This window comes from Boeremia exigua (assembly GCF_020726555.1).
Source record: "Boeremia exigua strain MPI-SDFR-AT-0100 chromosome Unknown C7974scaffold_2, whole genome shotgun sequence".
NCBI lineage: Eukaryota > Fungi > Ascomycota > Dothideomycetes > Pleosporales > Didymellaceae > Boeremia > Boeremia exigua.
In genome coordinates this window covers 1,192,068-1,213,528 of record NW_025763519.1, presented here as the reverse complement: position 1 = coordinate 1,213,528, position 21,461 = coordinate 1,192,068, and the positions used below count along the sequence as shown (strand labels likewise).

The 21,461-nt window shown below is 52.2% G+C and overlaps 8 protein-coding genes across 8 annotated transcripts; 7 read left to right on the top strand and 1 right to left on the bottom strand.

The window, feature by feature from the left end:
- Positions 1–87: 87 nt before the first annotated feature.
- C7974DRAFT_101841 (endoplasmic reticulum metallopeptidase 1) lies at positions 88–3,245 on the top strand. The gene is made up of 2 exons (XM_046134847.1): positions 88–1,577; positions 1,634–3,245. Exons 1-2 carry the CDS (start codon positions 169–171, stop codon positions 3,090–3,092), a joined length of 2,868 nt encoding a protein of 955 aa, XP_046001403.1. The 5' UTR covers positions 88–168; the 3' UTR covers positions 3,093–3,245.
- Positions 3,246–3,848: 603 nt separating this feature from the next.
- Positions 3,849–6,644, top strand: C7974DRAFT_101848 (uncharacterized protein). Its single transcript, XM_046134848.1, has 2 exons — positions 3,849–6,361; positions 6,417–6,644. The coding sequence occupies exons 1-2, from the start codon at positions 3,993–3,995 to the stop codon at positions 6,445–6,447; spliced, it is 2,400 nt and encodes a 799-aa protein (XP_046001402.1). The 5' UTR covers positions 3,849–3,992; the 3' UTR covers positions 6,448–6,644.
- Positions 6,645–7,172: 528 nt separating this feature from the next.
- On the top strand, positions 7,173–9,262 carry C7974DRAFT_385393 (major facilitator superfamily domain-containing protein). The gene has a single exon (XM_046140944.1). The coding sequence runs from the start codon at positions 7,236–7,238 to the stop codon at positions 8,841–8,843; it is 1,608 nt and encodes a 535-aa protein (XP_046001401.1). The 5' UTR covers positions 7,173–7,235; the 3' UTR covers positions 8,844–9,262.
- Positions 9,263–9,295: 33 nt separating this feature from the next.
- Positions 9,296–10,494, bottom strand: C7974DRAFT_101831 (heme peroxidase). The gene is made up of 2 exons (XM_046134846.1): positions 9,795–10,494; positions 9,296–9,744 (listed from the first exon to the last, which is right to left on the bottom strand). The coding sequence occupies exons 1-2, from the start codon at positions 10,354–10,356 to the stop codon at positions 9,350–9,352; spliced, it is 957 nt and encodes a 318-aa protein (XP_046001400.1). The 5' UTR covers positions 10,357–10,494; the 3' UTR covers positions 9,296–9,349.
- Positions 10,495–11,817: 1,323 nt separating this feature from the next.
- On the top strand, positions 11,818–13,411 carry C7974DRAFT_101819 (acetylornithine deacetylase). Its single transcript, XM_046134845.1, has one exon. It carries the CDS (start codon positions 12,085–12,087, stop codon positions 13,378–13,380), a length of 1,296 nt encoding a protein of 431 aa, XP_046001399.1. The 5' UTR covers positions 11,818–12,084; the 3' UTR covers positions 13,381–13,411.
- Positions 13,412–14,597: 1,186 nt separating this feature from the next.
- Positions 14,598–16,195, top strand: C7974DRAFT_460577 (cellobiohydrolase-like protein II precursor; the record flags this gene model as incomplete). Its single annotated transcript, XM_046146144.1, has 3 exons — positions 14,598–15,135; positions 15,197–15,735; positions 15,788–16,195. 3 exons carry the CDS (start codon positions 14,598–14,600, stop codon positions 15,932–15,934), a joined length of 1,224 nt encoding a protein of 407 aa, XP_046001398.1. The 3' UTR covers positions 15,935–16,195.
- C7974DRAFT_327653 (calcium channel subunit Mid1) lies at positions 16,174–18,569 on the top strand. Its single transcript, XM_046139015.1, has 2 exons — positions 16,174–17,621; positions 17,678–18,569. The coding sequence occupies exons 1-2, from the start codon at positions 16,364–16,366 to the stop codon at positions 18,391–18,393; spliced, it is 1,974 nt and encodes a 657-aa protein (XP_046001397.1). The 5' UTR covers positions 16,174–16,363; the 3' UTR covers positions 18,394–18,569.
- A 130-nt stretch (positions 18,570–18,699) lies between these two features.
- Positions 18,700–21,388, top strand: C7974DRAFT_101008 (fungal-specific transcription factor domain-containing protein). Its single transcript, XM_046134844.1, has 5 exons — positions 18,700–18,961; positions 19,018–19,030; positions 19,109–20,034; positions 20,079–20,348; positions 20,407–21,388. Exons 1-5 carry the CDS (start codon positions 18,854–18,856, stop codon positions 21,259–21,261), a joined length of 2,172 nt encoding a protein of 723 aa, XP_046001396.1. The 5' UTR covers positions 18,700–18,853; the 3' UTR covers positions 21,262–21,388.
- The last annotated feature ends 73 nt before the right edge of the window (positions 21,389–21,461 follow it).

Here is a 21,461-nt window from a genome sequence, read left to right as displayed (position 1 = left end):
ACCGCGCTGCGCATCATCGTGCAGCGCTCAAGCTGCCCCGCCCCGCCAGAGCTCTGCCGCCAGTTCGCCCCGCCAAAGCTCGCCCTCGAGCTCGCCCCCACAGCTCCAGCTCCCCCAACCACCACGCGCCCAGAGCTCCAGCGCGTGTCGCTCCACCACCACCGCGCCATGGCCCGCTACAACCCTTTCTCCTTCACCCCGGGGCCCGTCAATGTCTTCGCCACGCTCGTCTACGTCGCCCTGTTCGCCGCCCTGCTGGTCGTCCATCTGCGAGTGCCCAACTACCCGTCCAGCCCGCCGCCTGGCACCAACCTCACCGAAGCTTGGGATGATCTGCAACACATCACCCGCCAGTTCCACCCCTACAACAGCCGCGCCAACGACCATGTGCGTCAGTACCTGCTGGCTCGCATCACCGACCTCGTCGCCGCCAAGAACCTGACCGCCCATGACGTTGCCGTCGTCGACGACAACCTATCCAATGCCACCTTCTCGTCCAGCAACACTACCGTCTACTTTGAGGGGACCAATCTCATCGTCGCTATCCGCGGATCCGACGACGACGAGCCGTTCTTTGATCCCAATCAGTCCGCCCTGACCTCCTCCCGCCGTCCCAACAACGGCGGCGTGCTTGTCAACGCCCATTACGACTCTGTGAGCAGCGGCTATGGCGCTACCGACGACGGCGTCGGCGTCGTTTGTGTGCTTCAGCTACTGTCCTATTTCACCGAGCGCGACAATTGGCCCAAGCGATCCATCATTCTCCTGCTGAACAATGGCGAGGAAGATTTCCTGAATGGAGCAAAAGCCTTCATGCGCCATCCCATCTCGAGGGTACCCCATACCTTCCTCAATCTCGAGGGTGCTGGCGCTGGTGGGCGAGCAACCCTGTTCCGCAGCACCGACACCGAGGTCACCAAGCACTATCGCGCATCCAAGCATCCGTTCGGCACCGTCGTCAGTGCCGATGGCTTCAAAAAGGGTCTCATTCGCAGCGAAACCGACTACAAGGTCTTCTATGGCGAACTTGGTCTCCGCGGCCTGGATGTTGCCTTCATGGAGCCCCGTGCTCGTTACCACACCGTCGAAGACTCAACACGTGAGACCTCACTCAAGTCGGTGTGGCACATGCTCTCCGCCTCTATCGCCACTGTGTCTGGCTTGGCATCTGACACCAGTGACGAGTTCAATGGCAGTGAGGATAGACGCGAAGACGCCAAAGTCGACGCTGGCACTGGGAGCGATGCAGTGTGGTTCGATCTGCTTGGCCAAACTTTTGTTGTGTTCCGCCTGCATACACTCTTTGCTCTTTGCGTCACCCTTCTTGTCGTCGCGCCGCTGACGCTTATCGGTCTCACCTTCGGTCTGAGCAAAGCTGATAAGAACTATCTCTTCGCGCGCAAGATTTACGTCCACTCGTCTGATGACGACCAGCCCATCTATCTCCATGGCTGGAAAGGCTTTTTCCGGCTACCCATTGTCTTCATCATTGCCACAGCTGCCGTCGTTGCGCTTGCATACCTTGTAGTGAGAGTAAACCCCCTCATCATCTACAGTAGTCCGTACGCTGTCTGGAGGTATGTCGTTTCCGTGTCAACTCAGCCGTCCTTGAACACTGCTAATGCATGTATAGCATGATGATCTCAACATGGATCTCGTTTGCTTGGTTCTTCTCACGTGGCGCCAGCGCAATGCGCCCGTCTGCTCTCCAACGTATCTATGGTCTGATCTGGCTTTTCGCTGGGAGCTTCATACTTCTTGCTTTCGTTACTGTTCTTGTGAACAACTATCAGCTATCCGGCGGTTACTGGGCTTTGTTCTACTTTGCAGCCGTATTTGCCGCTCTCCTTTTGTCTTATTTGGAGCTTTTCTTCGCACCCAAGAAGTCGGCTTATGCACAGACATTCGATATCATTGAAGAAGATGTTCAGCCTCCTAGTCGACCACTTACCGGAAATAGCGTGTCGCGATCTGAAGATCGCCCTCTTCCTGATGACGAAGCCACCGAGACGACTTCCCTTCTGCGCGGCGATCAGCGAAGCTTTGCCAGGACAAGGCACGATAGTAGGCGTGGATCTTCGGCCGAGGAAGACGAGCCTCGACCATTAGATCTTGGACATCCGTATCCTGGAGAACAAGAGTGGAGCGGAAAGCTACCGAGCTGGATCTGGATCGTGCAATTTCTGCTACTCGTACCTATCACTGTCATTCTAGTTGGTCAGATTGCCCTACTTCTCACATCTGCGCTCTACCAGACGCCTTCGGATGGAAACTCGTCACTCTTCATTTACCTGTCCTTCGCCGCACTTGCTACTCTGCTAATCGCGCCGGCCGGGCCATTCGCTCACCGAATCACGTACCACATCCCCACATTTTTATTCCTGGTTTGCGTGGGAACCGTCATTTACAACCTCGTGGCATTTCCCTTCAGCAGGGAACATCGCTTGAAAGTCTACTTTGTCCAACAAGTCAACCTAGAGACTGGTGTGAACACGGTATCCCTGACCGGCGTGGACGGTTACGTCCAGCAAATCATTGACCAGCTGCCAAGCGCGCGAGGACAGATAGTGAACTGCTCCACACCTGACGTGGTGACGCGCAAAGAGCTGAAGAAATGCGAGTGGGAGGGACTTCCTGCCAAAGTCGTTGCAGATGCATCCCCATTCAGCAATCGCTCGCACTCTGAGAGTTGGCTTGACTACTCGGTTGAGAAGAGCAACAAAACCGGCGCGGCCACTATTCGTGTTGTTGGGCAAAATACACGAGCATGTCGTGTTCTGTTCGATACGTCGATCCGGGATCTGTCGGTAGCCGGGGGTGTCTCAGATCCCCGCTTCAGGCGCACCAGCGAGCACGGCTCCCGCGAGGTGCGTCTGTGGCACCGAGAGTGGTCGCAACCCTGGAATGTGAGCGTTTCATGGAACGCTAAAGAGAATTCAAAGCTTTCTGGAAGGGTCGTCTGTCTTTGGTCGGACGCGAATACAGGCGACATCCCTGCCTTTGATGAGTTACAACACTATCTGCCCGTTTGGGCTGTCCCATCAAAGATTAGCGACGGACTGGTGGAAGGCTACAAGCATTTTGAGATATGAGGCCTGTTATGAGCTTTGGCATCCAGTCGCCCAGGCTGTTACCCATCCTTGTTGTTGCAAATCTTGTCTTGCTACGATATCCTGACTGCAAGCATTTCAGCACGGCGTTTCTAGTCATTTGCTTCTTCAGGCGTCATTTGGTGCTTCATGCGTGTATGTGGTGGGTTCAAATAATGCTTGCTCACATCCTGCTTCTGCCTTCGCGACCCTTTTCATCCACGGCGTTCACGGCTGCAATTTATACCGCAGAGTGTGATGTATGCAGCCTCGCGTGCAACTTAATTGCAACGATCACTACGACTTCTCATGTTTACGAGTAATGCTCAGAGTGATCTACGAACTCCAAGAAAGCACCACAGACCATCGACTTCCTATCTCCTCGATCGCAGCCGCTCCAGTCTTCGTCTGCGCCAGGACAGTTCCTCGTATCAGCGGACAGGCCGTGTTGCATACATACCCCAGATTCCGCGGGTGTCTCCTCCCTCAGGTGCTACCTTCAGCCGCCGGGTGATCACATCACAGTTGCTCTCAGTTTCTGGTAGGTTCTCGTGCAACCCCCTTCCAAATCTCGGTGTGCAATTTGGACGATCACGCAGGAAGAATATTTCTTGAAATTGGCGAGCGGGTACGCAAGTTCAGGTCTTTGTTCAACGCACTTGCAGACCGCCTCAATCAAGACTCGCGCCACCGCTTGGAACATCCCTGAATATCGCGGGAATCGGTCTTCACCGTCTTTGAGCTTGCAGCGGTCCTGCTTCTTATCCACCGATCTTTGAGACTTTGGGTTGCCGGACATCATCAAACGACGACGGCAAGCGCGCTGCGATTTGTTGCAATTGCATTGCCAGTTTCGTGGTTCAGGGGTTCAGCTCGGGTCATTGGCTGGTGGCCACGCTAGTCATGGTGAGCTACGACGTGTTCCAGGGCGTCCTGTATGGGTCAGACAACGACGCTACCGCCAATGGCGAATCACACCACCAGAACTACGCAGCATCATCGGCAATTGAAACCCTTCTGGTGCAGACACGTTCCTTTCTGGTCGAATCGCAAATTGAAGATCCGCTTAGGCGATCACGTTCCCAGTCTCAAAAGGGCGACTCCACATCTATTATAGGGTCCTACGACTCGAAAGACCGTGATGTCGTGCGACTCCAATGGTCCCTCACCGACTTGCAGACCGCAATCAAAGCCAAGGATGTGGATCTGCGCGTTGCTCGGCAAGAACTTCTTAACGCCAAAGATGCGCTTGCAAGATCAATCGCAGACCTTTCAGCCCTGCACAATGACATGAAGGCCATGAAGCAAACTCTTGGAAAGCACCACCAAGCCATCGTTTACCGGAAAGATATCGAACTCTTCGCGCTACGAAAAGGCAACGAGCAAAAGGAAAGATACATGCAAGAGAGGGACGAGCAATATAGCGAGTCGTTCAAGCAGCAACGTGTCACCTTGGAACTGAAGGAAGCCCAGCTCAGTGTACTCAAAGAAAGACTGGCAGCAATGGAGCGTCAAGCCAGCCCAAGATTCGGCAACGACGCTACCTTCGAGGACACTGGCAATGGTGATCGCGCATTGGAGGTTCGCCTTCTACGGATCAAAAAGGGCCCACCATCGCTATCGGGTCCCGAGGAGGACAAGGATGCGACTATTGAACGATTGAGACGCGAGCTTGCTGTCGCAAGTAGAACTGCCGAAGATGTCGTAAACCAACAGGCGGAACTGCAAAGAGCTTGGGACATCAGCAAAAAGATTCAAAATGCTCTCAAAGAGGAGCGGGAACGCCATGACCAGACCAAAGCATTCCTGCAGGAGGCTAGCGTGGAACTGGAGGAAACTCAATCGGGTAGAAAACGAAGCAGAAGTGACCCTTCTAATCGACTTCCCACCATCGAGGAAAACGACCAGAATGAGTTAGAGGCGATGTTTGACACCGCCCAGCAAGACAACTTGCGTCTTCACATGGAAGTCGAAACTCTTGATAAGCGACTCCGCGATGCCAATACTCGCGTTTTCCAGGCAGACCAGGAGATTGAGGCGCTGCGCGAACAATTGCGGCTGGAACACGCCATTAACGAAGACATGGGCGCTGCTCGGCCGACCGTCGTACATCGGGTTCACTTTCAGCGTTTGGAAGGGCAGCTGAACGAGAGCAGAGATGACTTGGCAAGGAAAGAGGCGGAACTGCAAAAGTTAGTGAGCATCTTGGCTGAGAAGGATCATCAGCTTGAGAAACTCCAAGCAGATATGGAAGTCGCTATGAACAACAGCGAGTCTGTACGCTCTGAAGTCGAGCAGCTAAAGCGCTCCGTAGCGGAGCTCAGCGCAGCAAAGGAGAGGCTTGTGCAAGACCGCGAGGATATTGCCTCTGGGCAACGTGTATCCTCGGCCGATTTCACCTCAGCGCGAACCAGTGGTGCGACGCTCATTAATGAACATAGCCCGCCACCACGGCTGACGTCCTCAGATGCTGCCCCACCTGTACCTGTTGCGCCTTTGCTAGGCAGTCCAATCTTGGGTGGCATACAGCCGAGAAATGCGGCACGCAGCCACCGGAGGAATCAAAGCGACTCGCAGGCCCACAACATTATCAGCGCTGCCACCGAAGCCGAGCCGCGTTACGCAAAGAGGAGGAGTGGACTTGGATTACGGGATATGATGAAGCGTATCGTCAAAAAGGACAACAGCATCGATGACATAGTGCGCAGTCCGAAGATCCACGAGTCTAAGTGGGGTGACAACCAGGGCTCATCAGATGTCAACTCTACCTCCAAACCGGTCACAGCGTCTCAACGACAACGTCCTCTATCGCTTTCGTCTCACCCGACTGTGCGTGACAAGGACGAAGAGCCAATGCCACGGCCAATCCCTCGTCCCATCTCAGGCCCGTCAGGCCTAGCAACCCGTCCGCGGACGAGCACAGCACCTACCGCCTCCATGCCCCGCCGATTTCCCAGCAGAAAAGAACTCAACGAACAACACCTGCAGCGACCACGCAGCGCAACGCAGCCCGTAATTCGAACTGAGCCAGCCGCACTACCGAAGGCTGTCCGCCCACCAAATCCAAGACGGAATTCGCAACCAAGATATTACACAAGCCCTGAGGCGATCGCCATGAACAGTAAAGAGGACTTGAGACTGCAAGATGCTAGATCACAGACTGCTGCCTCCACGAAAGGAGTGGACAAACAAGCAAAACACGACTCGGGTTTCGGTGCGATCTCAGACGGCGAGAAGAGCAAGCTCAGACGATTGAGTTGGGGCAACACAACGTAAGTCGAGCCAACGAGCTCAGTGGCAGAAGAAAAGGAAGCTAACATCCGACAGAAATAAACTGAAGCGACGGTCCATGTACTAGAGCGCAGTCAAAGTACCCAGCGTCGACTTTTGGGAGTCGAAGAGGATTTACGGGTGCAGATCACATTTCGGAAGACATTTCGGCCTTGCATGTCTCAGGCGTTCGGTTGGGAGGAGCATTATACACATATCATTACAAGCATAGACCTACATCGAATCCTGGCGAGTTCGCCAGCCTTGCCTTTACTCAATTCACCTCAGTACGCTGACCCACTGCCACTTCGTCTTTGAGGGTAGGCGCTTCCATGTTTCGGTGACGCGTAATATAAACTGACGTACTCCTGACGAGAAATCCTCATGGTCTTGCTTTGAACGTTGACACGTTTCTGCCTGTCAGTGTGGCGATAGGTCTCGTAGCGGTAGGCAAAAGAGTGTGCAGCAAGTTGGGCCAATCGATGCTGTTGAGCCGATTCCTCACTAGAACAAGGTGTGCGCTCAGTCAGAGCTCTGTAATATGTTCAATAGCACGCTACAACAAGAAGCTGGACCTTGCAAAAGAGGATGGTCAGATGTGTGCGTATGCTTGCGCTCCCAGTCCGCTTATCGTTGGTCTCTATTGATTGGCGGCCACGATTCGTTGTCGCTGATGATTGCGACATCCTCTTAAAAAGCCGATGGCGCCAAGCCGAGGGCCGATTACGCACAACTTTAGTGGCTCCCCAGCGAATCAGAAGCTGCTTAAGTACATGGCGTGGCAGACAATTCTAGCGAAGTGTCTGAAATATATAGCTCCTCGTCCTCTCCCGCTCCACCACGGTCACTGTACGAGTCGTCACTTCGACCGGCGCCATGGCTACGATTCAAGAGTCGGAAGTTGGGCCGAACATGCAAGAAACAACACCATTGTTATCGCGCACACAATCAAAAGAGGCAAAGGAGGGTTCACACGGACTCTCCGTACAGTGGCGTCTGATGCTTTGTGCCTTCCTGGTCTCACTCTCCTTTGGCATTACCCAGGTGCCACTCTTATACGTTTTCCGCGTGATGACATGCGATGCATACTACGAGGACCCGCACCACGTCCGCGATCCTGCGGCGAAAGATGTCTGCGCGAAGCATGAGATTGAGGCCAGCACAGCGCGATCTGTTGCTCTTCTCGCCGGATCGACGACCTTGTTTGGCCTGGTCAACCTCATCATTACTGGCTGGACTATCAAGCGTTTAGGCGTTAAGAAGGCACTCGTAATCCAAATATTCTGGCCTGCAGTAAGATTGCTCGTGCAGAACATTGGTGTGTCGAGAGGGTCCAGCACAGGCATCTTGATTGTGCAAGCCAGCCAAATCATCACCATTGTTGGCGGACCCAATGGCTACGTGCTCGCTCTCAACTCGTTCGTTGCAGATGTTGTAGAGCATGAGGATCGCACAGGCGCTCTGGGCCGCCTTCAAGGCTGCATGCTTTTCGGTGCGGCGGTTGGCTTTTTGATTGGAGGACTCGTCGGAGAAGCCTTTGGAGTTATAGCACCGTTCCGCATGACAGTGGTCTTGTTTCTACTCTCGTGTGTTTACGTCACGGTCTGCCTCCCTTCTACACCGCCGCACGAGGAAAAAGACAATCACACGGATCCTGCGCCAAACGGTCTTGGGCGCTTTTTTGGTCCATTAAGAATATTCACCCCTCAAAAGTGGACGCTTGTGGACGGCCGCATGAGTGTACAGTTCGGGGCACTTACACTCGGTCTTGGTGTCTTTCTGGGCATTCTGGCCACCGGCTACATACCTACGCTGCTACAAATGTATGCCACTGACGAATTCGAATTTGGCACCCGGGCCAACGGTTGGCTCATCTTCATGTACTCTTCCTTGCGAGGTTTCTTCCTGGCCTTCGTTTTCCCCCGTATCATCGCATTCGGGAGAAGGTGTATGGAACCAAAAGCTGCTTCTCCAGCCAATCTGGCGGAGACCCAACCACTACTCGGCGGACTACCATCACCGAACGAAGTCGGGCCCGTGGAAAGTGATTCAACATCGATTGCATCCCCACGACCTGAGCAGAAGCAAACATTCGCTTTTGATCTTATGTACGCTAGGTTCAGTCTTCTTCTCGACGGGGCCATGACAGGACTCGCCGTATTCGTCTCACAGGGTTATCAGCTCTTCATCGTAGCAGCGCTTCTTCCTCTCGCAGCTGGGACAGCTGCTGCATCAAAAGGGACAATCCTACAGATGCTTCCCAACAATCAGCGCGTCGATGCGTTGAGCGGAATCACCCTCGTCGAAAACATTGCAAGACTTTCTACCACTGCCGTCTTTGGTCTGGTCTTCGCTGCGCTCGCGGAAGTTGGGAAAATCCCCTTGGTCTTTGTGTGCAATGCTGCTGTGGCATTGCTCGGCTTTACAGTCCTCCTCTTATCGCGATTTCCGCCCACTGGCAGTCGGAGGGCAGAACTTGGGTAATGCTCCCGGTCAAGCTATGCGTCACCCGCCTCATAATCATGGTCATTGCCATAATCGCCGCTCGGCGGGATATGTTTCGTGTATATCAGAAGCGCAGATGTTCAGCACGTGTCTCTAAAGAATTTCAGCACAGGAGCTGAAGTATCGAGAGCTGCTGATCTTTACTTGGTGACCAGCAAAGAGTCTGGTCGGTGGAACTGATACCGAGCCAATCGAGTATGACAGTACAGACTAAGTATTGTCGCCTGGCACCACGGGTTGAATCCATCAATGTGACAGAAGCGACAAGCACGGTCAGGATGAAACCCAAGCGAAGGCTCAACGAAACCGATTGGCCATGCAACTGTGCGATCTGCGGAGGGAGGCAATATATAGATCGAAAGATTTCCATTTCGTAAGGTTTCGGGCCAATATTACATAAGATACTAATGTGCGACGTCAAGTCAAAGAGAGTGAAGAAAGTGAAAGGTCCAGCCCGCCCGCTACGAATATCCAGAAATCAGAGTCTAGAACTTGAAGCGGTCGAAAACATTGCTGCTTCTGATATCCCTCCTCTTGCTACCGCCTGGCAAAGCCGAAGTACAATCAATGAGACCTCTCTGATCTACACCAAGCATACTCATCTTCACCATTGCGTTGACAAAAGCAAGATCCCATGCGCCCTTGCTAAGCGCAAACATGTTGAATGGCAGCTTTGTGAGCGGGTGTTGAGCAACGCTCTTGTCAGAGGGCAGGGTGAAAGGTGCTTTGCCACTCTTAGTCTCGGAGAAGTACTTGTTGTCCCAAGTGCCAACGGTGCTGTCAAGTTCCTGCGGGGAGTCGGGGGCTGTGACACGCTGCTTCGCCGCGGTGTGAGCACCAAGCAGGGCTGCGAGATCGACGGGAGAGAAACCCTTGGATGCTATGTGTTGTTAGAACGAGTGGCAATGCTTTCACGCCATCCATGCTTACCAAAGAGTTTGACAAGGTCACCGCCTTGAGCGAATCCAGAGGGTAGAACACCAAGAGCATTTGCAGTACTGGAGTCCTTCCGACCGACCTTGACAGGAACTGTGGGTCCTCCAGGACACGTCTTCACGCCGTGTGCGGCGGCGAACTGTATGAGGTCGGCCATGCCAACACCAGTGTTGGCTTGTACGTTTTTTAGGTTTCCGCATAGACGCTCAAGGCCTCTATTCTCATTGTTGGAGCATTCGTTGGCAAGAATTAGAGATCCATCGCAGGCGCCGTTGAAGCAATCGTGGAAAGACGAACGGATGGCAGCGCGAGCCGCGTCCGTGCACTGGCCGTCTGCTAGGAATTGCTCAGTGAGCTGGGCAGAGATCTGAGTCCAGACAGCAGGGCACTGCTCTGACGCCTTATTGATGCCAAGGAGTCCAGCAAGAGTCCCGAAAAGCTTTCCAAGCGTACGCTTGGAGACTTCGCCAGCGTTGTGTGCTTCCTCTTTGATATTGAAGGCATTCGCGGTGCTGGAAGCTGCCAGGACAGAGATAAAGATGTTTGAGATATACATTATTTGAGGTGGATAGCGATAGTTGTCTTTGAATGAGAGTAAGAATGTAATGTGTTGAAGTACCAGAGAAGTGAACGACAACGAACTGATGATGTTGACTTAGGAGCAACAATGAACAGCTTTATATCTTCTAGCACTCATGTGTGCTTAAACAGAGTTGCCAAAATTGGAAAAACTGGCGGCCTCACAATAGCAGCGTGGATTCGCAAGCCAGGCACCATGCCAAATGTGTCAAAGATGCTGAAATAGATCTGCCAGGCTAGCATGGTGTAGCAGATGGTGAGGGTTATGGCCCAAGCTCCACGTTCTGTGGAGCACGGAGTCCCTAACGCCTGGGTTGTTCAGATGATCCCACTTACAGACACAACTGTGTCAAAACTGCATTACAACGCAATAGCGATGGCAGTCTGGGTTGGCGGTGCGCGAGAACAACATCTCGGCATCTTCATGGCTGAAGCACCACACACTTGCAGCTGCTATGATGAAATCGGCGCAGTCTGATCAAACATACATCGTAAACGTTGGCCTCAGGATGTAGTGGGTAGGTTTGTTTGGTTCTCCGACATTCCATTGGCTCCCTAAGCGGCGTGCTGGTACCTGAGCGCCACCAACTTAAAACAGAATGCTTCTAAAGAAAGCGTTGAAGATCTTGTTTCGAAATTTGTTAAGTTTGGAGGGCATGGACGCTGAGAAACAACGACTGTTACGGGCGCACGCGATTCCCTGGACCAGCGGACGCTAACAGTAAGCTGGTTGGGGTTTAGCGTATAACCGTGTGTGGACTTGACAGTGGACAGGAGATAATTCGAAGACTTGCGATAGGGCAAAGTCGCGTACATTGGTTTAGCGCAGATCAACTTCGAAAGCACGTTCGGCTCGCATCGTGGATCTGCTGAGGGCGCCACAGTTGCCTGCAGATCCCCGTCGAGGATCGATAAACGCTTTGCGCCGACAGTCCGAGAGCCTAGGCACGCCCGACTGTGAGTGACAGACTGACAAAGTTCTTCTTCCAATAAGCTGGTGGGTATTGGTCGCCGTGTCACGATGTAGATGAAGCAATAGTCTTGGTGCGGTACCGGAGTTCCGAGGGGACCCGCCCGCCGCTACTGGTAGCAGGAACTTGCCTGCCGATTGAAACGCCCATTGCTGCTGGGTGAACCTAGTGAATTCATACATCTGTGTCTTTGTATAAAAGACCAATACACCCGGTCTTTGACAGCCATGACCCTCCACTTGGAAATATTCCCACCACAACCGTTAATCGAGATTGCCGGAGAGCCAACGTCACTAAGATAAGCTCTTGTATGATCTGCCACTACAGAACTGCCAAAGGGATTGTCGCATGCGCTCTGACGTCTCTGGCTACCTAGGTATTGTGAAAGCGATGGGCCTTAAGGTCATGTCAAGCCGAAGACTAGAACGCCAGGAAATTACAAAAAAACAACAATCGCATGTGCAATAATTGATGTCTCAAACCTTTGATCACTTTCCAACTATCTTATCCATCTAATCGATGTAGGATGCTGTGCCCCGCAGGTGTCCGCGTACACCTGCCAAAAAGGGACAGGTGCTGGCCTTCGACATTACCGAATAACTAACAACCGCAGGCTATAAGACGTATATGCCACCTCTGAATTTTCTCCTTGACATCTGTTTTGAACAGACCTTCTCGCAAGCTCTCTTCTACTCCTTTTGGTTGAATTGTTGAACTCTTTGTAAGTATTCAAAATGCCGCTGTCACCAGAAATCCGGAAGTCTATCGAGGATGCTGTTGAGAAGAATTTCAAAGACGAAATTGCGTTTGTCCAAAAGATGGTTCAGTATGGCGGGCAAAGAGGGGAAGAGCATCAAGCTCTCGATGAGCTGTATCGCCAGTATATTTCCCGCGGATACCACACCGTCAAACTTGAGATGGACCACAAAGTTCTGTCTCAACACTCCAGTGCTGGTCGCATCAGCGATACACATTCCCAAGCACCGGTTGTAGTCGGCGTACATAGCCCAAGGTCCATAACGCCTGGAGGAAAGAGCTTGATTCTGAATGGTCACATCGACATTGTGCCCAATGGGCCTAGAGAATTATGGACGCATGATCCCTACTCTGGGATTATCGAAGGAGACTGGTTGTACGGTCGAGGAAGTTGCGACATGCGTGCTGGTGCGGTCGCTAACCTGTATGCTCTGGACGCTTTGCGCGCCATCGGCAAACAACCAGCGTCCAAGGTTATCATCGAATCTGTACCCGAAGAAGAATCTACTGGTAACGGTACGATGGCTACACATCTTGCTGGGTATTCTGCGGATGCAGTGCTCATTCCCGAGCCCACGAACGAAGAGCTTGTGCGTGCAAATGTTGGCGTCATTTGGTTCAAGGTCGCAGTTGCAGGTCGACCGGTACACGTACTGAAAGCTAAAGAAGGTTCCAACGCTATCGAATCAATATGGAAGATCGTGGGCGGGCTGAAGGAGCTGGAGAAAGAGATGAATGACCAGAAGAAAGGAAGGCTGTACTTCGAACACATGGCATCACCTATCAACCTGAACGTTGCCATGATACAAGGCGGAGATTGGTCCAGCTCAGTTCCAGCCTGGTGTACCATCGATTGCCGTGTAGCGCTTTTCCCAGGGGTTGCTGCGCAGGACGTTGCAGATAAGATCGAAAAGAAGATTGCCGAGATATCAGGAACAGATCCGTTCCTGCGCGACTCACCTGCGAAGGTTTCGTGGAACGGATTCTTCGCGGAAGGCTATGTGTTAGAGCCCGGCAGCGAAGCAGAGGAGACGCTCAAAACAGTACATCAGCAAGTGACGGGAGCAGAGCTGGCAAGTATGACGATGCCTGCTTATCTCGACACCCGAATATTTGCTCTGGAGCAGAAGATCCCTGCATTGTGCTATGGGCCAATTGGCGAAGCGCTGCATGGATTTGATGAGAGGGTCAGCATTAGCAGCATAAAACGAGTCACGACTACGATCGCACTATTTATCGCAGAATGGTGTGGATTGGAAGACACGCTGGGCTAAGCTTCCATCTACCTAGGTAGTGAGTCCATGACACAGCTATAGCTGATGAACATATACTCAACCTATAATTTACACCAGTAACGATACGCAATCCTAAAATGTTCTATGTTGGAGTTCAGACGGATCTCTGATAATCTGGTTCTGACGCTTTCGACTACAATGTAGCATTCACGATACCGTGACCAGGAGAATATCTGACCTTGAAATGGCAAGGATGGACGGTGTTTGGCCGTCTGTGATAGGCTTGATGGTTCTATGCTAACATTGCTGAAGTTACCCGATGGGGACTGCATCGATTTCATTTCGGCTTTAACAACATAGCCTTTGACAGCAGCGATGCAACTGCACGACATACCTTTCGTTGGAGTAGCGTCCAGTTTCATACAACTGTTATCTAGCAGTCTCCCGATTTCAGACAGCTTTAGCCGATTGAACCTTGCAGAAGCCGTATCCTCAGGGGTGCAGATGCGAACCTAACTGCTACATAGGCCTCTGTGGATGCGGACACGGACTAGGTAATATCCACGGATCTTGTTTAAGAACATATCGGATGTGCCATCTGGTGGTTTTACTGACGTCAATGTATGCTGCCATGCCATTTAATCTATTTGCGGCATGCAATATCGACACATTACCCGAGTCTTCCACAGCCAAGAATCACAACTTGAGCCTCAAAACGTCGAAAGAAAAAGCAGAAAATGTTATTGTGAACATCAAATACCATCGTCCGAGTCTCGAACTGCGACTGTAAATCAGCATGTGTCAAGGCTCTATGAACGTACTGCTTTCTAGACTGCTAGCTTTGTCTTAGGTCTGCACTCAGATCTGCAAGACACCAAGACCGTGACCAAGGCTTCCAAGTCCCACTATTGAAGTAGCAGCTGATAGGGATTCCTTTACGAAACATTGGCAGGTGCTAAGAGCATAATCTTCCTTCTCGGCGACGGAACATATATCCTAGATCCCGTTAACGACTGAGGCGTGAGTTGTGAAACTTGTCAAGTGATTGATCGTACCATAGAATGGATCTTGAGCCTCATCAAACAGCGGGTACACGGTGTGGAAATCATGTAGGCCAATATGGATATAGATGAGGTGGCTCACAGAAGGATCTGACGATGGTTGTGTCTGAGGGTATAAGTAGGACCAGCAGTTCCCCAAGGTGATCTCTCATCAGACAGGCAAAAACACTTTGAGCAGCACGCCCGACACTTGAGATGCTGTCTACACTCCTTCACGTCGTCGCCTTCGCGGCAGGTATTGCACAGGCTATTCCAAAGCCAACACCAGTGCCAAACGTAGCCACACCCGCTCGTGCGCTTACTACTCCTGTACCTCAGCCAGAAGCTCGCCAGGCGTCCACCAACCCATTCGCCGGCTACTCCTTCTACGCAAATCCATACTACTCGTCCGAGGTGCACACCCTCGCGATACCTTCGCTCCCCGCCTCGCTCAAGCCTGCAGCATCAGCTGTAGCTAAAGTTGGCTCATTCGTATGGCTTGACACACGCGCTAAGATCCCCCAAGTCCTCGAGCCCTTCTTGGCGGATATCAAGGCGAAGAACGATGCTGGTGCTAAGCTGATGGCCACTTTTGTCGTGTATAACCTGCCTGACCGCGATTGTGCTGCTCTGGCTTCAAACGGCGAATTGAAAATCGACGAGGATGGAGCCAACAAGTACAAGACTGAGTACATCGACAAGATTGCGACAATTCTTCAGAAATATCCCGGGGTGAAAATCAACCTTGCTATCGGTGAGTGTCCTCCCCCCACCGAATGTGATTTGACTCGGAATGAATGGCTGACTTTGTACAGAGCCTGACTCGCTCGCCAACATGGTGACCAATATGGGTGTTCAAAAGTGCTCTCGTGCTGCACCCTACTACAAAGACCTGACCGCCTATGCCCTTCGCAAGCTCAACTTTGCAAACGTTGATATGTATCTCGACGGTGGTCACGCTGGGTGGCTCGGGTGGGACGCTAACATCGGCCCTGCGGCCAACTTGTTTGCTGAGGTATACAAAGCCGCAGGATCTCCTCGTGGCGTTCGTGGCATTGTCACCAATGTCTCCAACTACAATGCGTACAGGATCGGTACATGTCCAGCAATCACTAGTCCCAATGCCAATTGTGACGAGGAGCGATACATCAAGGCGTTTGCCCCGCTTTTGCAGGCGCAGGGCTTCCCGGCCCGCTTCATTGTGGACGTTGGACGTTCTGGCAAGCAGCCTACCGCCCAGCAAGCCTGGGGCGATTGGTGTAATGTTCAGGGCGCTGGTTTCGGTCCCCGACCTACCACGAACACTGGCAACTCGCTCGTTGATGCTTTCGTTTGGGTCAAGCCCGGTGGTGAGGTAAGTCGATACGCTGCTCCTTCCTCACATCCAGTGAATTGACACGTTCCAGTCCGATGGCACGTCAGATACCACTGCTATCCGCTACGATGCTTCCTGCGGTCGTGCTTCGGCATTCAAACCGGCTCCCGAGGCTGGTTCGTGGTTCAACGCATACTTCGAGATGCTGCTCAGAAACGCCAACCCTGCTCTTTCTTGAGTACCTTGGGTGGACATTAGCATAGATCGGAAGCAATGCACACAGATCATGGTAACCGCTTGAATCGTGCTTCCAGGACACAATGCGACTTGCAGATAGACACAAGATATCAACCAATGAAATCATGGTGTTGCAAAATGTGCCGTGCGTGGTGGCGTTCGAGTGTGGCAGCAGTGCAACGCGGCTTGGCGGGCCGTCCGCTTGCGCCCTGATGGCGACTGATGCCATTCAATGGGCCTCGCAGACACACCTACACATTTCTCATCCCTGCTGATACTGTGACACTTCCTGAACACCCTAGGATACCCGCGGCGTGTCTTCTGACATAATCGCGCCAGCCGAGCCCTTATCGATACCTCTGCGCCTCGTCAGCGCCGCAGCTACGCCCCATGTATCCTTCACTCCGTCGATAGGCCAGCGGAGAGGGCAATGCAACCCCGAATACCCAGGAAAGAACTGTCGAAGCTGTTCACCTACGTCGCAGCCGCCTGTCTCCTCCTCACATGTTCGCCGACACAGCCCTCGCTGTTCGCAAACGCCGTCGAACCTCCGACTGTCGCCGAACAAGAGCACTTGTCCCAACCTGAGCTGCCGCTCCTTCGCGACATCGACCCCGTGGCTCTAGATGATGTCAGTCCTGGAGAGGAGCAGAGTGGCGGCTATGCGCCAGACTTCGCATACTTTGCGCGGAGTCTTCTCGGACGCCAGGCCGACGAGGTGGGCCAGCTGAAGAATAACGAGAAGTTGGAGAAAGATATTGCGCCCGAAAACACCGTCTACTTTGTGCTGCAGAAGAGTCTCTTGCACGCTCGAGGCAACGCAGAGGACTTCTCAAACGCGCTGGACGCAATGAGCTCGAAAGATAAATTGCAAGAGGAAGGCATATCCACTCACGAGGCGCTGGATTCGGAGAACGCGGGCAATGCATTGCAGACGCGGCAACAACCAACAGAAACGGTTTGGGTGTCCGCAAACACCTGCAACCAACCAATGCCGGGGAACAACGCATCTTCTACAGGAGCGCCTCAATTGATGCTGTATGTGTCAACCTCGGCCGAGAATCAAAGGCCAGGCCCAGCCTCCACCGAGAATCTTGCGACGAATTCAACCGGCATACCCTTTGATAATGGATATGTATCTTTTGAGCTCAATACCACGTCCGACGTCTATATCGGTATCTCTGCGCCGAAGTTGAACGCAAACTGGTTCGGTAGCTGGCATTTCGAAATCGCAGCAAGCACCCTCGGCTCTTATCACAGCTACAATCGAACCAATCCCTTCCTCTTTATGGTCGACACCGACAGCGAATCTACTCTGTTCATCACATATAGTCTCGCTGATTCTAGTGAGGAAAAAGACATTGCAAAATGGAACAATTCGAATCCTTTCGCCATGTACGCCTTTCCAGCAGGGCGTTCACCCGTTACAGGCATGGAGAACTCAGTCTGCGCACTCAAGCAGCAATTCAATTCGACTAACAACATCACTGTCGACACGATGATCACGACTAAATTCGGTTCCGGCTTTCCCAAAAGCCAGTTCAATGTTCACAACCTAAGTAACGCTCAAACATATAATGGATACCTCGTGGTTGAGGGCAACCAGGATACAGTGGACCTGCCTGGTGTTGGTAGGGTGCATGCAGGTGGCAAGGTTTTCCAACAATTCAACTGGACCACAAAAGCAGGTGGGTAGAGCTGACATGCCGATATCCGATCCAAGTTCCAGCTAATCCTGTGACAGATGACTCCTGCCAGGTCCTGACGGATCTCGACTTCTGCGACACCGTCGCCTATGCTGTTCCGTCGTCTCCCGAATTCAAGTACAACGACGACAAGCTAAAAGCATTGTACGATGATCAAGCGAAGGAGTATTATAAGAACTTCACGAATTCGTTGGACCAAACTGCTTGCGATGCCCCGTCAACAGCTCAGTACTCTCTTGCTCGGAACTGCACTAATTGTCGAGAGGACTATAAAGCATGGCTTTGTTCTGTCCTGATCCCGAGATGCGAGGACTGGACCGCCCAGGAAGAATGGCTTCAACCCCGGAACATCAACGCTAACTTATCGGATGGCACTATCCCCTTCGCTAGTAACATGACTGCTGAATTCAACGCGACGATGCGCGATCGGTTTGGTTACAGCAAAAGTCGTAACCCTATGATCGACACATACATCAAACCGGGGCCTTACAAAGAGATGCTCCCATGCGAGGACCTGTGTTTCGACATAGTCCGAAGCTGTCCTGCACAGCTGGAGTTTGCATGCCCCAATTACCCCGCGCGGGCTCTGCAGTACGGCACACGCGACCCAACAGGGGATGTTTTGACGTGCAGTTTTCCTGGTGCTGTCGTCAAGTTGAATGTTCAAAGCAGCGCTAGTTTCTCTAGTGTTGCATCGGGCGGCGTGACACTTGTCGCATCGAGCATCATGGCATTGATTGTCGCATCGTGGTAAGCTGTCCAGAGGCGGCAGACGGCATGGGTATGGCGCAGTATTTGATAGAGCGGGAGTCAATGCATTTCTAGGCGTTTGAAGACGTAAGCGATGTGAGACGTGTTGTAAGCATCCTAGTCACCTACATACAGTACATCGTCATGCTCGGTAGACTCATCGGAAGAACTATTTCCATCCTCATCTACCTATGAAACGTCGTGTTTGTAACGTTGCGAGGCTGCGCCATTCCGCCTCCAGTCTAACCTGCCTTCGATATGCAGGGGATCTGCTAGCTCGCTCCCTCACAGACTCTTGCAAATCCCCGCAAAGCTGTCAGGCATCCTATCGTTCTCTTGATCCTACGATGTAAATTGCCACACCTCGCCACCGCCTACGCATCGACAATCATAGTTTCGCCGGATGAGCTCTCCATTGAGCGTCCGAACCTGCAGTCCCAATTTGCGGCCGTTCGTCGGTCGTGATGGCCAACATTACTGGGCCCCGACCTCCGAGCAGCACCACCACACGCGCAGCCAACGCGCATCGCGTCCACAGTAGCTGCGATCGCTGTCGGAGTAGGAAGACCAAGGTATGAAGTAATGGTGCCGTGACTCGAGGCCAAGACATCATTGACTAGTCGTGCAGTGTATCGACCCCAGTACGTACGCCTCGACTGATTGGTGTTGTCCCTTCGTTGGTGTTGTCCCTTCGGTCGACAAACACTAACGTCTGGCAGTCCCTGGACCGTGTCGTTATTGTGCTCGCACAGGAGCTACATGTACCATTGCTACTCCGCGTAGGAGGCGGCCGTTTTATCATGTGACGGAAGAAGAGTACCAACTGTCCATGAGTATCCTGTCGCGTGTATTCCATGGCCAACAGCTTAACCTCGAATCCTTGCGCAAGATTTCGAAAGCCATCAAAGACGGATCGCTTGTGTTACCAACCTTGAATGCAGAGAACTACATTGAACCTAATCAGTCAACGCCAGAAGATGACGATGACGACGATTCCAGTGCAGATATCACACATGGGTGGTCCGTTGACGGTGACAACCTACACGAGTCATTAGGAAGTATGATGAAGGACTCCAAAAATGTCTTGCGTTACGTTGGCGCACAAAGTGACATACCTTTCAATGGAGCTGTTACGAACCTATGCAAGCCTCCGCAGAAAACAGACATCATTCCACCGGCTAAGCTTGGGGCATACCCACCGAAAGAAAACATTGCCGAGAAGCATGACATATTCTGGCTTCCACCAAAGGAAACGTGTTTTCGCTACGTTAAGAAGTATCGTGAAGAGGTACATTGCATGTATTGGCTCTATCCAGAAGCAAAACTCCTTCAACGGATCGAGGACACATACGCTTGGTATGAGACGACGCAGACACCGTCCACTATTAAGCGCGAGCACAATGACACGCCAACTCCCCATCCAAGAAAGGGCGAAGAGCCTTCAATCTCATGGATCTGTTCACTATATGCCATGTGTGCTATTGGGGCAATACCTCGGAGTACAATTGACAACTCGCCCTCACCCGGACCATACTCGCATTCGGTGGCCAGGACATCGGAGGATTACATGGCGCTAGTCAAGGATCTCAAACCCAAAGTTGAAGACAGCGCAGACATCGATAGTATACGCGCTTTAGCCATATCGGTATGTCAAATGATATTCTAGCATCACAACGCTGATATGACTAGGCTATTGCTCTTGAAAATGCACTATCAAGGACTACAGCGTATCTTTACATTGGAACTTCAATTCAGATAGCGTGGTCACTCGGACTGCATCGAAACCAACTGCCCATATCCGGATCAGAAGAAGAGCGCGAGCGAAACCGCCGCATATGGTGGACATTAACCACTCTCGACCTAGAGATTGGTCTGCGAGGAGGCAGCCCGACTTTGATCGACGAGAGAATATTAGATATCACGACCTCGTTACCTCTCGAACGCATTGGACATGAGCCGGTATGCATACATGCACTCAGATATCACTGTAAAAAGGACATGCGCTCACTGTTGACAGGTCAAACCGGAGTTCCTAGGAGTCTACACGCCACGCAAATGGCTGTCAGCATTCGTTCAACTCGGCGGCTTCAAGCGCGAGATTATCCGCGACATATACACGGAGCGACTGTCAAAATCGATATCTTTCTCAAACGTGTCCGATGTCTTGCTGCGGCTTCGCAAATGGCATGACAATCTGCCAGCACATCTCAAACTCGAGGCGTACGAGACAGCCCCAGAGTTTCACAGGCGCGCAATAATCGTGCTGCATCTGCACTACTGGAGTACCAGGATCCTCATCACGAGGCCATTTCTACTCTACCTCGTTCTGAAGCACACAGAGCTGGATCACAACAGCAAGATTGCACACGAGAAGATGGCCATGGCATCTATCGGTGCGGCACGGAAGAGTGTCGCACTTTTTCAGAACATGATTCGGGATCGTACTATCTCCAGTCTGACAACTTTTGACAGTACAACAGTCCTTCGCTGCATTACCATCTTCATGTGTGCTTTCGTGTACTACCAAACGCCCGATATTAAGCAGGATGCGAACGATTGCATGGATATTGCCAAAAGCATGGAGCAGCTTGGTTTTGCAAGAATGATTGTAGCAGAGGTACCGCTCCACCTAAAAAACCTCCACATGAGCTTACAGCCTGCGTCCGAGCATTCCCAGGAGAATCATGTGGTCGCAAGCAGGGAGCTATGGCCCACGCAGCAATTGACCTCGCTGCAAAACCAGCAGGGGTTCATGTTGGAGGTGGACGACCTCGATGCGCTCGATTCCCGTTCCTTGAACATGGCGTTTGAGATGGATGACGTCTTCCAGCTCTCACATCAATATCGGAGCTTCGATCAAGCATGGCAGTAATATCTGTAGACTAGCAAGACCGACAAGCCCTCGCGGGTGCGCAAACACGAATCGATTTAGACCCTTCAAATGGCGAACGTGTTGTGCATGCTTGAGTGTCCCCAGGAGCTCACGACCGCAATCAACATCTTCTCGTGAAAATGTGACCACGACTTCCAATGCTTCCCCCAAAGGACACTAAGCCCGGTTCGCTCTAGCCT